The sequence below is a fragment of the Lytechinus pictus genome, chromosome 2, assembly GCF_037042905.1.
Source record: "Lytechinus pictus isolate F3 Inbred chromosome 2, Lp3.0, whole genome shotgun sequence".
In the NCBI taxonomy this organism is placed as follows: domain Eukaryota; kingdom Metazoa; phylum Echinodermata; class Echinoidea; order Temnopleuroida; family Toxopneustidae; genus Lytechinus; species Lytechinus pictus.
In genome coordinates, this window is record NC_087246.1 from 36,544,669 (window position 1) to 36,560,071 (window position 15,403).

A 15,403-nucleotide genomic window follows, 5' to 3' on the forward strand; every position below is an offset into this window, starting at 1 on the left:
GAGTTTGATTTTTCTCTATTTATTCAAATCAACATTTTCTGGGGTGGACTTGACCTTTAAGAGGGTAGCTACATCCCCCCTTTTTTGTAGGGAAGGGGGTTGTAGCTGCTTGAAAATTTGCATATAGGTGCCACCGAATATGATTCACATCGTGCCCCCCCCGCAAGAAAATGGATTAACAAAAAAGTAAGTAGAACGATTTAAACCGGCTTCAACTGTTTCTGGACGGTTTTTGTCGGTTTAAACCGATTTAGAGTGATCTAGGAAGGTATAAAACTGGTTTTGGTCAGTCTTAGCGCCGATCAACAGGTGATGCACCATGTATATCAGTCTTCACAAAACCTTCACAGAAAGTATTCTTGTGAAAAAACAATTTGATTTAATTTAATATAATTTGTGACCAAACTGTCATCAAGTACACATTTCATTCACAATCATATATACAGAACACATGGTAATTGGAGCTTTATCAAAATGGTAATCGAGGTTAGCCTCAAAGTAAATAAGATATGTCACTATCATCATTCAAACAATCTAAAATACAATGCATTATTCATATATCATTATCAATTCTGTATTCTTGTGACTATTTCAGATAATTCCCGTCATCTTTTAAAATACCACCGCCCCGTCTTGCAAAGAGTTGTGATTGATCTAATCAACCCCAACTATGGATATCAGTCAATGCCATCTTCAAACAGGAAATGTAAAGACGTCCTTATGGAAACAAAAGGCACAATGAATTGCCATGACACTGATGCATGCATGAGTCTACATCATAATTAGCGAATATCTAGAGTTTATATGGTATTCAGAGGTCTTGGGAACATTTTAAGCATATTAACGATCTATTCTAATTTAGTCTTCTTGCTTTTCACACAACAACTGATACATCGTTTACAACCTAAAATGAGAAGGAAGACGATAACGAGTGCGATCCCGACGATAAAAGCGAGGACGTCGATGGAATGAAGCTGAATGAAGTTTAGCTCCAAGGCTCTGGTTCTCAGGTGTGACCCTCCAAATTTCAGGATGTGTTCCACCCAGAAGATCACAGTCTCTCCTGGCGGATTTTGCCTATCTTTGTAGATATCCGAATACCGTCGTATATTCTTCATGTAGCTGAAGAGGTAAATGAAAGAAAGCCATCGTTCTGATAAAATTGTTAATGAATTTGATCAAGGTTAAGAAAACGACAATTTTGATTGACCTTGAACAATCATTATATTAGTGAACAAACGTTGACAATAAACATGATTGAATGTTACAATACAAACAATAATCCATAGACATGATAGAGATTCGCGAGGGATATTAACTCCATTACTTTGGATTGAACTTTCAAACTTCCAACTTTTTTTCAAATGTGTAGCCTATGTAGGTGATAATTATATGCGAAAAGTACCATTTCAAGCGATGAGTCAAAACTCCTTAAATATTAATGTGATTTGGCAGAGTTTTCACAATCATGATAAGCAATTTGTCATTTACCTTGGGTTTTCGAGAACTTCGACTATCGCTTCTTTGACAGTCACGTACGATATGGAATCCTTTCTTAGCAGTCTCCCCATTCCTTTAGCAGTGACTCTGGCGGCGTTTGCGGGTTGTTCGGCGAAGATTGGCATAACGATCATGGGCACTTTGTGACGAATGGCTTCATAAATACCCGCTAGACCGCCATGGTACATCAGCAGCCGAACTTTTGGGTGACCTAATAGAAGGTGAATATTCCGGATTTTATATTTTGTGACCTTTTGTTTTCATTGTCATGATGTATTTTCTGTTATTATATTTGATTCACAATCGGACGATGGTACACGTTTATAAGTGTCGGAAAGAGAATGCGGCAGTTTGAAACAAAATCTGGACTGTGATAAAATCGGATTCTCGATCGATCTGTAAGCTTCTACAATTTCAACTCAAAACTACATCTATCACCAGACAGAAAACAGAAAAACTTGACAGAATACCTGTTATTTTCCAATCATAATGTTTTTTAATTCTAACTTTCTTCATAAAAGCTAAGTTGCATAATATCGTTTAAATATAATAAAAATTTATATCGCGCACATACTGTATATTCTACTGCAGATAATACTTGGTATTACCCCAGCATTCAATGATTAAATCCAGCCGGGTACCCATTCACCAGCTGCATCGAACGCAGCAAATGTGGATATATATATTGCTGAAGGAAATTAATGCCTGAAATAGAATTCGAACCCATGACCCTCTTATTCAAAGGCTAGAGTCAGGACCACTACACCATTACACTTTGAGACATGAAAATGTGATGATTTCGTCAATTTGTTATTTTCTAATGGTAGTTTGAATCCAATTATATATACCCAGTAGGTCGTTCTGTGGCATCCATGTCACAATCATGGTGTTGTTACCAAGGTTACGCGGGCGTGGTCCGGTATAACGCCAGATGACTCTCTGTGGAAGCTCACTGAAAACTCTTGCAAAAACTTCCGCCGTTTCTTGTCTCGGGAACTCACTGAAATGCGTACCCTGCACGTGTTTTAAAAAGAAATCCGTAAAATATCGCAGTCTCTTGGCTTTATTGACATTTGCAATGACTTGTTTATTTTGCTAGTTACATATTTTATTAAAGCCTTGTCCTTCGTGTGCCATTGTCGCAGCACATATTTCAAATTCGATATTACAATGCATGGGACAAATTGTGAAGGAAATTGAAAAAAGTCTCTGTATCAGCTTTGTTAGGCCATTTTTCCCAAGTGAGTAAGATAGGGATGATCACAGTGGCTGTATATCAACAGAAACGACGAATGCTTGCGAACGTGGCGAATTTTAGATTTCACTGTGGTTCTAAAAATTTGTAAAATGTTGGGGAAAAGTTCATAATTCCGTTCTCGCAAGCAGTTGTTTTGAAAATTCGTCGGAAAGAAATTTTTGACAATCTCTTTCTCCGCATATGGTTACTAACGTTTGCAGTCCTAAGCCTTTGAACACGTGCAACCACGTGACCATGCGGCCCCTCTACAATATCCACCCATTGTCACAATGTCATGAATGTTCAAAAGTGTTTGTAACATTCGTCAGATTGGGTGGACGAAGCCAAACATTACTGCAGTTTTCAGGATTCGTTACTCTGGGCGATACATCCTCTATCTGCTCGGTGGCGATATGGTTGGTTAAAGATCGACGAGTCATAGGCGTATACGTATGCCCTGATTTTAAACATGACTAGCTTTGATAATAATATTTGAGATATTTTTAATCAATTATCTGAAAGCTTGGCTATACTACTCACCAATGAGAAGAGGATGAAGCCATGCTCCCCCGACCCTTCTACAAAGTCTGCATATTGCTATGATTAGAGATAAAAGGAATAAGGAAGGGTAGTAGAAAACCAAAAATAAGGAATGAGACGGAAAAGAAAACTAGAAATTCAAAGAATGCACTGGATCGTTTAATTATGATATACCTTTATATTGAAGGAAATTTGATTCGTTGGGTTACATTAGCGAAAGTAGGGAGTTTTCACACCGGTACGCAGAACGCTTTTAAGAACATAGAAAATTTATTGTCAATTGCCCTTCCGATGACAAATATTTGCAATTTTTCGTCAGCTCCGAAACTAAGGATGAAACTGAAGTTCCGGTTCACAAAGGACCCCAGCTGTTCGTTGTTATTTGACGAGAATTTTCATTAAATTTTCTTTAATCTTGAAAACATTCTAAGTGGCAGTGCGAAAATTTCCTAATATAATTCCACCGCGACCTCTTATATAGGGGTACAATGAGAATACTTTTAACCTATACGTGCATGCATGTGGGGTGCTTAGGTCTAGGAGATGTTAGGAAACCTAATTCACAAGGTGTTTTTTGTTTGTTTTTACTTTGATATGTTTTGAATTATCATATTTCATATGTAATGTGTATTTTTCATATTGATTTTGAGATGTGACAAACTGCATTCGTTTTGCTATTTTTGAGGAAATAAATAAAATGGAAAATGTATTGAACGTGTGATCAATATACTGGATATGCCTTTCTTAATGTAAAAGAGCTCATTTGGTTCATTAAGCACACTCCCCTCGGAGTGAGACGATCTCAGTACTTTTTGAGTGATATTTGCATCTTTTCAGAGTGAATTTTTACATCTTTTTGGAGTGAAAGTGTCTACAAGATGCACATCTAACCAGATGGAGCTACATACTCTCGACATTCTCTATACATGCTATATAGGGATGTTCAGTTCACTCCAGTGGGATTGGTCCCTAGTATCACCCGAAATGAAAGTGATTAGGAACTATAATTATATAGGCTTTTGCATTCAAGGAGTTATGTTTACCTTTGGTAGGGGTTTTAGAGGTACGTCTATTAGACCTCCTAGTCCAACGAAGCTTGGTACAGTTGGTCGGGGAAAATCAAGGGCGTAGCTCGACATGCCGAACCACAGTTCTGCCGTTGCCTGTAGCTCTTGGATGCTTTTCCCCGGTGCAATCCCATGTTTTTCTTTAACCTCGTTCAAAGCGCGAAAGTGTGGCCATTCAAATATGTGCCTGACTAGATTGTGCTCGAAAAAATTTGCAACACGCTCTAGAAAGGACATCTTGTCAGTAAATGGAAAGACAAGGTTGAAGGGGACGTAGGATGATGGGCTGGGGATGCCCAGGGTATGCTCATTAAACAGGGGATATCTTGTCCCGGTTGTTACCGCGATGTGGGGAATCCCTAGGTAACTACTGAGCATGGCTTCACACCCATCAAAGGCGTCACCGATGAGGATATCAAATTTAGCCTCCTTGAGCTTTGCAAGTGCCGCAGAGTCCTCGAAGAGACTCTGACAACCGGATCGCATCAAGTAGAAAACAATTCCGAAGGCTTTGAAGGCTTCCCGAAAATCTGGCTCGAACGCTAGGTTGTTGAAATCCTTTTCAAGTTGTTCGCTTGGTGGTAAGTCAGGTGGTAACTCGAAGTGATATTGGACGGAGGTGCTGAAGTCATCATCCTTGAATCCTTTAGTTCCGGCGTAAGAGCTGGTTAAAATGGTGATCTCATGGCCGCGCTGTTGAAGGTGTCTCCCAATGGCGGCCAAACCCAGGGCATGACTGCTGGCCATCGGCATGGTAACAGTTATGATTATCTTGGCACCCATAATCAAAGGAGTGGTACTGATGATGACGAGTAGAAGTGATACCAGGGTTAACTTCATTGTGTAATGGCATCAGTTTCTTCAGGTTCGATATTTTGGGGTTATATCTATCTTTTATCTTCTGATTCCTCTCCTTCTGAAAGTGGTAATCGAATAAAAAGAACATTCATAATCTATAAGTAGTAATAATAGCTGGATTGATAAAACGCTCTTTGCCTGAGGATACAAAGCGCTGCTCTTATTACGTTGGCTTCAGCTTTTCCTCTACTGAACTCGGTCAGGATGTGGAATATATAAGCTCCTCCCTATTCTTAAATCGTCACCATTATTTGATCAATGCAAACAACATTTGAAGACATAATAGGCATGTATTCTGAAGTCGGGTTTAACTTAAACCCAGGTTTAAAGTTGTGGTTTAAGTATGGATAGCCAATTGTTACATAAATTACTAACAGTAGAGATATAATATTTCACCTCATTTGGCTCTCAAATCATTCATAATTGTCTAGGAAGTATAAATAGATGATTGTCTTCACCATCGATGAATCAGGAAAGAGCACAGTAAACTTAAGAAACATACAACTTAATAAAAATTTTGACACTTTTGGCTTCCCATAATTTTAGCACAGAGTTAGACCACGGTCTAAGTTAAACCTGACTTCAGAAAATGGGCCATAATCTCTTATGTACACTAGACTTACATCGATAAAGTCTCTGCCTGGTAATTCATATAGGCCTATATTCAAAGGGATGGCATCCCAGAGCCGCTTTGTATCTTTCTAAAAAGGCGCAATAGAAATATAATCTATTATTATTACTATGAAATGACACTCGGCGACCCTGCATGAGCCAATCGCTTGATCCCTATGGCTTCCACAGGACTTCCCTTCCATATCAGAGCCGGATCCAGAGAAGGTGAGAACCAGGTGACCTTTCAAATCCAAGGGCTGCAGACCAAGAGTGCAGGAGCTAGGGTACGTGTTTTTTGCTTTGTCACATTTGGGGAAGCGATAATCTACACATCTTACATCCTATATTCGAATAGTCCAATGTTTTGGTCAACTAGAGCAAGTTTTAGACAAATCGAACCTCTCTCGAACTGTCAAAGTTACAACTGTTGTTGCAACTGTAAGACTGTCACAGTCTTTTGACTCTACACCGACACCCGACCGACACCTAATCTATATGGCCCCCGTTGAGCCTTTCCAACCTACATCTAGCACATTTCAAACTTTAAAAAAGGCAAAATGTATGCATGTTTGTGAGCAATCTTATTACAGACGATAGTGAATCATTCATAGTGATTATGAAATGAAGATGATTATGCGAAAAATTTAACCCAAGAAGTGTCCACAATCATTTCATGTCCATAAAAAACTTGCACGTTCACCCAGGTCGAGTGTCTGAACTAGAGACCGATTTATTAATATTTCATGCAATGTTATATGACTTATAAAATTTGCAGGCCCAATGTTCAGTGCCATTGCACAAGTTTTATTTTTCAAAATATCTCTTACCAGCCCATTTCCTTTTGTAATATTAAAGTTCAAGTCTCTAAATAATAATTGTTTTGTGTATCATATTGAGATACTATAGTTGAGTAAGCATACTTACCAATTCTGAAATTGCTGATCTACATGGAGATCCAAGTCATAATTAGCTGAAAGTTGAAGCTAAAGAATTGAGTTCATGGATGCTATACGTGCATATATAGCCACTTAGAAATTGATTGTAGCTTGTACATGTTGTACGTGAGCACACAATGAACTGTTGACCCACTGAGTAACACCGAATGCCAATGATATGCTTTTTACATTCATGTATGACGTATTCAGGTATGTAATACGACTCGGTTTCCGATAGTTGCGTGTGTGGGGGGGGGGGGGGGGGGGGAGGTTCCAAGAAGGGGTAGCAAATCGGGCGGAATGGTGTATGGGCCGGATCGGCAAATGATTTGCTTAATAATGATAGGGCACTCTTGACATAGAAATGAGTAATATTTATCATTCTCTCGAGACTGAAACAAACAGAACGAAGTCCAAAAATTAGCATGATCAACCACCCTCAAACTTCTATTTTTCACGATAACATTTCACTTTTCAAACAAAGGCACGTTTGTGTATTTCACCGAGAGGTAGAGAGGGTAGACACAGAGAGAGACGAAGAGAAAGAGGGGGTATGGGCATGGACCCTACCCATGGTATGGGAGAGAGGGGGGGGGGGGAGAGTAGATACATTCTGCATGTTCTGGTTACCCGTTAAAGGTCAAACCCACCCCAGGAAAATGTTCAAGTTTCGCGTGTTTTTTTTTTTACAAAACCTTTAACATGTACAACTCAGTGACATGCAAATGAGAAGTCGATGACGTCCCTAACTCACTATTTCTTTTGTTTTTTATTGTTTGAATTATATAATATTTCATTTCTTTTTTACAGATTTGACAATAAGGATCAACGTGACTGAACCATAGCATTAAAACATAAATGCTAATTCCAAATGTTCAGGGAGGAATTAATCTTTGTTTCACTTGAAACGGTAAAATTAGAATATTTCATATTTCATATAATGAAATACAAAAAAATACTTATGATTTCAGATTTAATTTCAAATAATTCAAACCTTATAAGATTTTTTCAATCACGTAATAACACTTAATGTTTAACCCTTAAGAAAGATATTTTAAAAAATATACGAAGTTGTTAACAATACAATCATACTTAATTGCATTTTTCAAGACAATCTAAAGTCAAATTTTGATAAGATACGGTAAGAGTGTGATCGCAGAGATACATAAACTTCAAAGGGTTTTTATGACTAGATACTTGTCAAATTAAAAGCTTTCGTAAAGATAATGATATAATTCAAATCACCGAAATAATCTTAACACTTTACTCGAGTTCTGAAGAGATCGTAGTCAGGTTACAGCTCATCGAATCTCTTATCCTTCAAAGTTAACTAGATTTCTTTCTTTTTGGCGTGTGAGAAAGTTAAAATAATGACTATTTGACCATCCGGAAGAAGGTTTGTCTTCACCCTGAGTTGGCACAGATTGTGACAAATTATAAAAAAAAATGCATTGTGGGAAAATGATTGTTGTTCTTAGAACTGCGCTCAATGTCGAGGCGGTAGTAACTTTGCCATCCTATGGTAACTTCTACCACATCCTTGATTTTGATTGACTGTGGTTGATCAACATTACAATGGTAATACAATTGAATGTCAAAGTTACCATAATAGTAACTTTTATGCAACCGGGCCTTGATGTTAACGTGGCTGTGGCTGTCGATGCGTGGCGCTATGCCAAAAAGACGCTTTAGTTTCAACTAAACATTTCTAACAGATACACATTAACCTCACCGGAGTCGTATATGACAAAATGTAGATCAATACCTTGCCAAAGGACATACGCTGCCTATAGTGCCGTAATGGGATTTGAACCCCGAACTTTGTGATGCAAGGGTCCTGGGAAATATCTACTGGAGCGCAGCACCTCTGCAAGGTAATGTCAATTCTTGAAGTTATCATTCAACTTTTAATTTCTCTCTGTTAAAGCAACAAGCGATACATCGTTTAAAACATGAAACGAGAAGGAAGGCGATAACGAGCAAGATCCCGACAATGAAAGCGAGGACGTCGATGGAATGAAGCTGGATAAAGTTTAGCTCCAAGGCTCTGGTTCTCAGGTGTGACCCTCCAAATTTGAGGATGTGTTCTACCCAGTAGATCACAACATCATTTGGATTGGACTGAGTATCTCTGTAGATTCTAGAGATTCGTTGGACGTTTTCTTTGTAGCTGGAAATTAAAACGTAAATACAGTATGCCGTAAATAATTATGATCTTCTCCCTCTATTATGATTATTTGCGAAGTAAACTAAATCGGCTAAAAAGAAATTGACCACTGATGAAACGCATGAATATGAGAAAATTGGCCTTCTTCTACCCCCCCCCCTCCCCTTACCGTATGATCCCATATGTTAATTCGCAGCAAAATGCAAGTATAGGAAGAATTTGCTATTCTCTGTCTCTTCCAACGTTTTATAAGTTAGAAATTGACAAAATCCAACTATTATCGGTTGATTTTAACTCCAAGACTTGAACCGAAAAACCCTTCTCTTTCCATATTCGAAATATATAACTGATAGACAGATAGAACTATGTCATTGAGCAAAGCATCATTGACCTAGTTTCTACCATGGAGCTATCTGTGTTAATAGCTCAATGTTTCTACCATTCTCCAAAGAACAACATTGTATCTTCTGTTCACCCGAGAGCCGTCCTTGCTTCTCTTTCGTGTATTATGATTATATAACTCATGGGTAGACTCTGTTTACGAGCAAGACTTACGCAAAACAGAATAAAAGGTTTGTCCTCAGGTTGAGGTCAGCTATAGGTCGCACCATGGAAGCTCCTTGGTCGCACGCGACAGAGATCTTTCATCAATGCAGGTCGCACGCGACTGAGTGTCTGGCCCACCGTTACGTAATAGAAGGACAATCTCTGTTTACAAGCGAATTAGAGTCTGACCTCAGCTGAACCATAGAGCTATAGCTCTATGGCTGAACGCAACGAGGACAAGCAGGTAATCGGGATGAAAACAAGATCGTGAACTATGCCAAGGGCTATGCGATTTCAATTTTCTGACACACCCGAGACGGCTTAGCTTTGCTCGCCATGATTTAGGCCTACACTGAATATCCAGGTAGGAAAGTACAAAGAGACAAAATCTTAATTCGTGAAAATATGATGGTGTCCAATCCAGTAAAAAATACATCAAAAAAAAAAAAAAAAAAAATCGGTCGGACACTAAAGCTGTTATTATTTTGACCAATCCTCTTTTTTTAAAGAATGAATCATAAGCCAGTGACGGATCTAGGGGGGGGGGTTAGGAGTTTAAACCCCCACCTCGGGCTCTCTAAAAATGATTTAAAAAAAGGAGTGTGTGATTAAACTCCAACACCCTTCCTTGTTTACGAGAGTCGCGCAAGCAGAACAGTGGTGGGTCTACGGTGGGGGGGGGGGGGGGTTAGGAGGCTGGCATAACGTTGCAGCTCATCGTTGGGTCAAACCAACTTGTCAACCCCCTCTACTAGAAGCTATAGATCCGCCACCGTAAACCTTTCGTGATTGTACCATATCCCCGGCGCCATCGGATGCATTGTTATCATTGGTGAGCTCTGAGTATTCTAGTGGTGCTCGGTACCTCTTTCCGAAAAATTATCATTCCATAGGAGTCGAAATAAAGTTCATATCATAAAATATCATTATCAGGCAGGTGTTTCATAAATCTGTTGGTAAAGTTACGCACGACTTTACGAACGACTGTGGAACATGTTTTAAGTTCAGGTCAGATGCATAGTCAAATATATAGGGATATATCATTCAGCACAAAAAGGGGTCATGCGTAAAGTCACTGTAACTTGCGAACAGGTCTAAAGTTTATGGAACACACACCTGGTACGCACTTAACATCGGTGACACGACATTTGCTCTGGCGACCATTACTTTAAGCTTTATTTCGTCTAAGATGTGGGGTTAGAGCAATAGGATTTTATGTTAGGTTATTGTTAAATCCAGGGTTAAAGTTGGTCATTCCATTAATGTGTGGAATTTGCAGCGGAGCGATTGTCGCCGGGGCAAATGTCATGGAGAATGGCAAATATTGACTGACATTTTACAGAAGTAAAGGGAGGTCCAGCGGGATTTGAAATCCGGACCTACCAACCTACCTTGGATTTGAAAGCACCTCCGTCACCACAGTGTTGACTGTCTCGTAAGAGATCGCATCCTTCTGAAGCCGTTTCCCTATTCCTCTGACGACTACCTTGACAGCATTAGATTCTTGTTCAGCAAAGATTGGCATGATTACCATGGGAACAGCGTGATAAATGGCCTCCAAGATTCCTTTAGCGCCACCATGGTATACCAACAGTCTGGCTTTTGGGTGACCTAGAATTCATGACAATATCACAAGATATCTGTTTTATTTTGATCTTTGATTATGATCGGGCTATTGGGTGACCTAGAATTCCTGATATTGCAAGATATCTGACTGCTTGACATTTGATTTAATATGGTATTTGAATTTCCATATTATATCATCAATGCTTGATATTTTGATATCTTATTCAGTATCTATTATTTTGATAACAATTATTTAATGCCTGGGCATTTTCACAGTAACTGACGTTAAATGGCTCAATTTTACACAATTTTCATTGTGTGTATGATTATCTCTAAAACAACAAATGATGGGAGTTTGCTTATCTCTAAAACAACAGATGGGAGTTTGCTTGATTATCTCTAAAACAACAAATGATGGGAGTTTGCTTAAAAGAAAACTCCCATCATTTGTTGTTTTAGAGATAATCATACACACAATGAAAAGTGTGTAAAATTGTGCTGTGTAACGTCAGTTACCGCGAAAATGCCCACCCGAGTAATGAGCTGGGGCTGAATACTGTAGCACATGCCAACCAACTTACACGAGTTGGATAAACGAGAATATGGGACTAATGATGGAAAAAACAATTATTACCAACAAGGTCATTTTGCGGCATCCAGTCGACCAACATTGTGTTGTTACCAAGGTTATGAGGGCGTGGTCCGGTATAACGCCAGATGACTTTCTGTGGAAGCTCGCTGAAGACTCTCGCGAAGGCTTCGGTCATTTCTGGGTTAGGAAGCTCAGTAAAATGAGTACCCTAACGGAAGATTGACAGAACAAAACAAAGCATGTATTCAATCTTAATTTCCAAAGTTTTGAAGGATATTGTAATTATGTACACTGGCATACATACAATATATGAATGATTTGGTTAGTAAGAATGTTAATGAATTCGTGTAGGAAATGATGAACGATATCGTGAAAGCAAATTAGCTTTTCAATAATAAATTACAATAATAATGATAATGATGATGATGATAATGATAATAAATGTGACTTATAAATCCACTCTGTAGAGTGCTCAAGGCGCATACATAAATTAAGAAGTAAAAAGAAAGGTTTTAAGAACATTTTTTAAAGACTCAACAGATTTTTTTAAATCTTTTCCCCAAAATTTTTGAAACTTTTGGAACCACGAACAAACAAGATGTTGAAGAGTGTAGAGAACTAGTTGGTGTGTAATAATACTCACTAAAGAGAACAAAATAAATCCATGTTCACCGGATCCCTGAACGAAGATTTCGAAATCCTTAAGAAAATGATGAAAGAGAAGAGGATTAATCATCAAAATGATAAAAAATTCTTCACGATTATCTCCAAAAATAGGAATAGACGATAGTTTAATTACATTAAAATATTTATTTCATTAACCATATAACCATTTCATAACCACAAAAAAAGCCAGCAAGCATATTATCTTTTTTTAAATCCATTATTTGTGACTTGGCACCATCACAATGGCTACCCTCTCTTATTAGTAAATACAAACTGTTTTTACTTTTATAAAACTGACTTATTTCCACTTTGAGTCAACTTAGTCGATAGACAAAGCTCCTGAAACTTTTATCATCAAGAGTGGGTCTTCACATAAGTCAAATAAAAGTCTTGGCCCGACAAGACGTAAATATTATATTATTGAAAGCACGACGTCTCTAAAACAACAACTGCTGTTTCCATTTCTGAATGAGGGATCTCCTGCACAATGGTACACAGGTTATTGGCGGGTAATTTTGGCTGCATATTCAGACCACTTCCATCGAGTGAAGGGTTTGCAAAGCAAGCTGATCAACACAGAATAGCTGATTTGTAGTATCACGTAAGAATATATATATATATGATCAAGGCCATTTGCCAAATGTAGAACACTTTCCCGACAAAAGTTTTCTCTGATAGTTTCCTTTTTTCACGATTTACCAGGTCATGAAATTTGCAAATCTCTGACATGGACAGTCAGAGGGTTCCATGACATTTGCTCCGGCGACAATTAGTCAGAGACCAATGCTTCCCAGACAATCAAGATTTCACTTATACCATAGATCCTAGGATCCATGGTAGGATCCATGCCTATACTTTTAGAATTGACATTTAAAGGGATGGTCTGGGCTGAAAGTATTTATAGCTTAATAAATAGAGTAGAATTCACTGAGCAAAATGCCAAAATTTTCATCAAAATCGGATAACAAATAACAAAGTTATTGAATTTTAAAGTTTAGCAATATTATGTGAAAACAGTCGTCATGAATATTCATTAGGTGGGCTGATAATGTCACATCCCCACTTGTTCTTTTGTATTTTATTATATGAAATTAGGTTTATCCAATTTTTTTCCTCCAAGAACTAGACAAATTGGATTGACAACTGATTTAGTGCATTAGATATTTATTGCTGCAACTTATTTCATTATAAGGGAGACATAATTATTCACACAAGACTATGAAATAATGAAAAAAATATGATTTTATTTAATAACATAAGAAAACGGAAAGTGGGGATGTGACATCATCAGCCTACCTAATTAATATTCATGATGACTGTTTTCACATAATATTGCTAAACTTTAAACTTCAATAACTTTATTATTTGTTATCCGATTTTGATGAAATTTTCGGCATTTTGCTCTGTGAATTCTACTTTATGTATTAAGATATACTTATTTTCAGCCCGGACCATCCCTTTAATCAGTGGTTACAACTTTATGAAACAACCTCAGTTTTTATTATATTTTCAAAAAATCCAGATTAGTCGGACATCAATTACCTTTTCGAGTGGCTCTGCGGGAGTATCCCCAGTATTCCCGACGGCCACCCAATTAGGGGCAGTGGGATGGGGAAAATCGAAAGCAAAGTTCGTCATGCACAGCCATAACTCTGCCCGACCTAGAAGATCAGGAATGCTTTTCCCTGGAGCGATATTGTGCTTTATTTTGACCGTGTCCAAAGCTCTGAAATGGGTCCACCCTATGATGTTGATAAAAACGTGATGTTCAATAAAACTTAAAATGCGTTCTCCGAAAGACATCCTATCTGGCAGAGGGAAATTACCAAATGGTACGTACGACGGTGGCATGGGGATACCATACACGCGTTCGTTGAATAATGGATATCTCTCAGCAGTTGTAACGGCAATGTAGGGCAATCCAAGGTAACTACTAAGCAGCACGTCACAACTGTCAAAGGCATCACCGATGAGGATGTCAAAGCTTGATTCCTTGAGCAGAGCAAGTGTACGTGAGTCGTCAAAGAGACACTCACAACCATGTCGTATCACGGTAAAAACCCACCTTAACACCTTAATTTGCTTTGTCCCACTCGACTCAAAAGCAAGATCAATGAACTCCTTTTCAAGTTCCTCCTTCGGTGGCAGTTCTTGAGGATACTCGAATTTGTATTGGATGGACCGGCTGTAGGTGTCATCCGAAAACCCGTTTGTTCCTTCGGAAGAACTTGTGATGATGGTGACATTGTGGCCGCGTCTGGTTAGGGTTCCTGCTATGTCTGATAAACCTCTGGCATGGCTACTCGGTACAGGTACAAGTAATGATACGACAATGTTAGCACCCTTCACTATGTATACGACATGGATGGTGAATACTGTGACCGTTAAACTGATCCAGATCTTCATTGTGACTTCCTCGGCGTTACGGCGCCAGTTGAAGTAATCCTACTTCTCGATCAAGTGTCAAGTCTATTCAAGTAGTAGCACTCAGTGAATGTTTATTAGCATGATTAGGGAATGAGGGTCCATTAACTCGTTAAGACGCGACATTTCACTGAGGGGGTAACCGTGAACTTCCTTTATTCGAAATGCACATCCTCGAAGGAGTTTTATATTCACAATTGCAGCCACAATAGCTCATTCACAGTGTTTATATCGTTGGAATGAATTCAAACCATCCTGATGGGTTTTGCCGATGATTAACAGCTAGGACCCCAGAATTATATTACACCATCGCAATTATGGCGTTTTAGGGCAGAAACAACAGAAACATTATCACTGCATTGTCATTCCCTCGATCTATCGGAGTTCCAAGACTATAGAGGACCCTTGTCACTCGGGATTGACTGACATTGCAGACTGACTGACATTGACATCACATTGCATATACGAGATACTATACGGATCAATATCTTCTGGTACTTGTACTGGAATCTCATGTAGGTATTCAAAGTGAATATAAAAAATAGGAACTGACAGCATGTGATATTTAAGTAACGCCAAAAAAGAGAACCCAACCATATCTTTGTCAGTCGTGTGTGTCAATGGTTCCTTTATAGACACAATGAATAGACCATAAAGATCATGACTTTCCCCGGACTTCCCCTATTTTATAAT

At 38.5% G+C, this 15,403-nt stretch overlaps 2 protein-coding genes across 3 annotated transcripts; both read right to left on the reverse strand.

Annotated features, from left to right (window-relative positions):
- Nucleotides 1–213: 213 nt before the first annotated feature.
- LOC129272151 (UDP-glucuronosyltransferase 1-2-like) lies at nucleotides 214–6,948 on the reverse strand. Of its 2 annotated transcripts, XM_064115663.1 has the most exons (7): nucleotides 6,739–6,924; nucleotides 5,826–5,903; nucleotides 4,321–5,260; nucleotides 3,278–3,334; nucleotides 2,349–2,514; nucleotides 1,492–1,711; nucleotides 359–1,122 (listed from the first exon to the last, which is right to left on the reverse strand). In XM_064115663.1, exons 3-7 carry the CDS (start codon nucleotides 5,182–5,184, stop codon nucleotides 849–851), a joined length of 1,581 nt encoding a protein of 526 aa, XP_063971733.1. In that variant the 5' UTR covers nucleotides 5,185–5,260; nucleotides 5,826–5,903; nucleotides 6,739–6,924; the 3' UTR covers nucleotides 359–848. The 2 variants fall into 2 exon arrangements, with proteins under 2 accessions (XP_063971732.1, XP_063971733.1); XM_064115662.1 differs by lacking the exon at nucleotides 5,826–5,903 and having other exon boundaries at nucleotides 214–1,122; nucleotides 6,739–6,948.
- A 551-nt stretch (nucleotides 6,949–7,499) lies between these two features.
- On the reverse strand, nucleotides 7,500–15,403 carry LOC129254307 (UDP-glucuronosyltransferase 1A8-like). The gene is made up of 5 exons (XM_054892759.2): nucleotides 13,829–15,403; nucleotides 12,264–12,320; nucleotides 11,663–11,828; nucleotides 10,854–11,073; nucleotides 7,500–8,919 (listed from the first exon to the last, which is right to left on the reverse strand). Exons 1-5 carry the CDS (start codon nucleotides 14,690–14,692, stop codon nucleotides 8,646–8,648), a joined length of 1,581 nt encoding a protein of 526 aa, XP_054748734.2. The 5' UTR covers nucleotides 14,693–15,403; the 3' UTR covers nucleotides 7,500–8,645.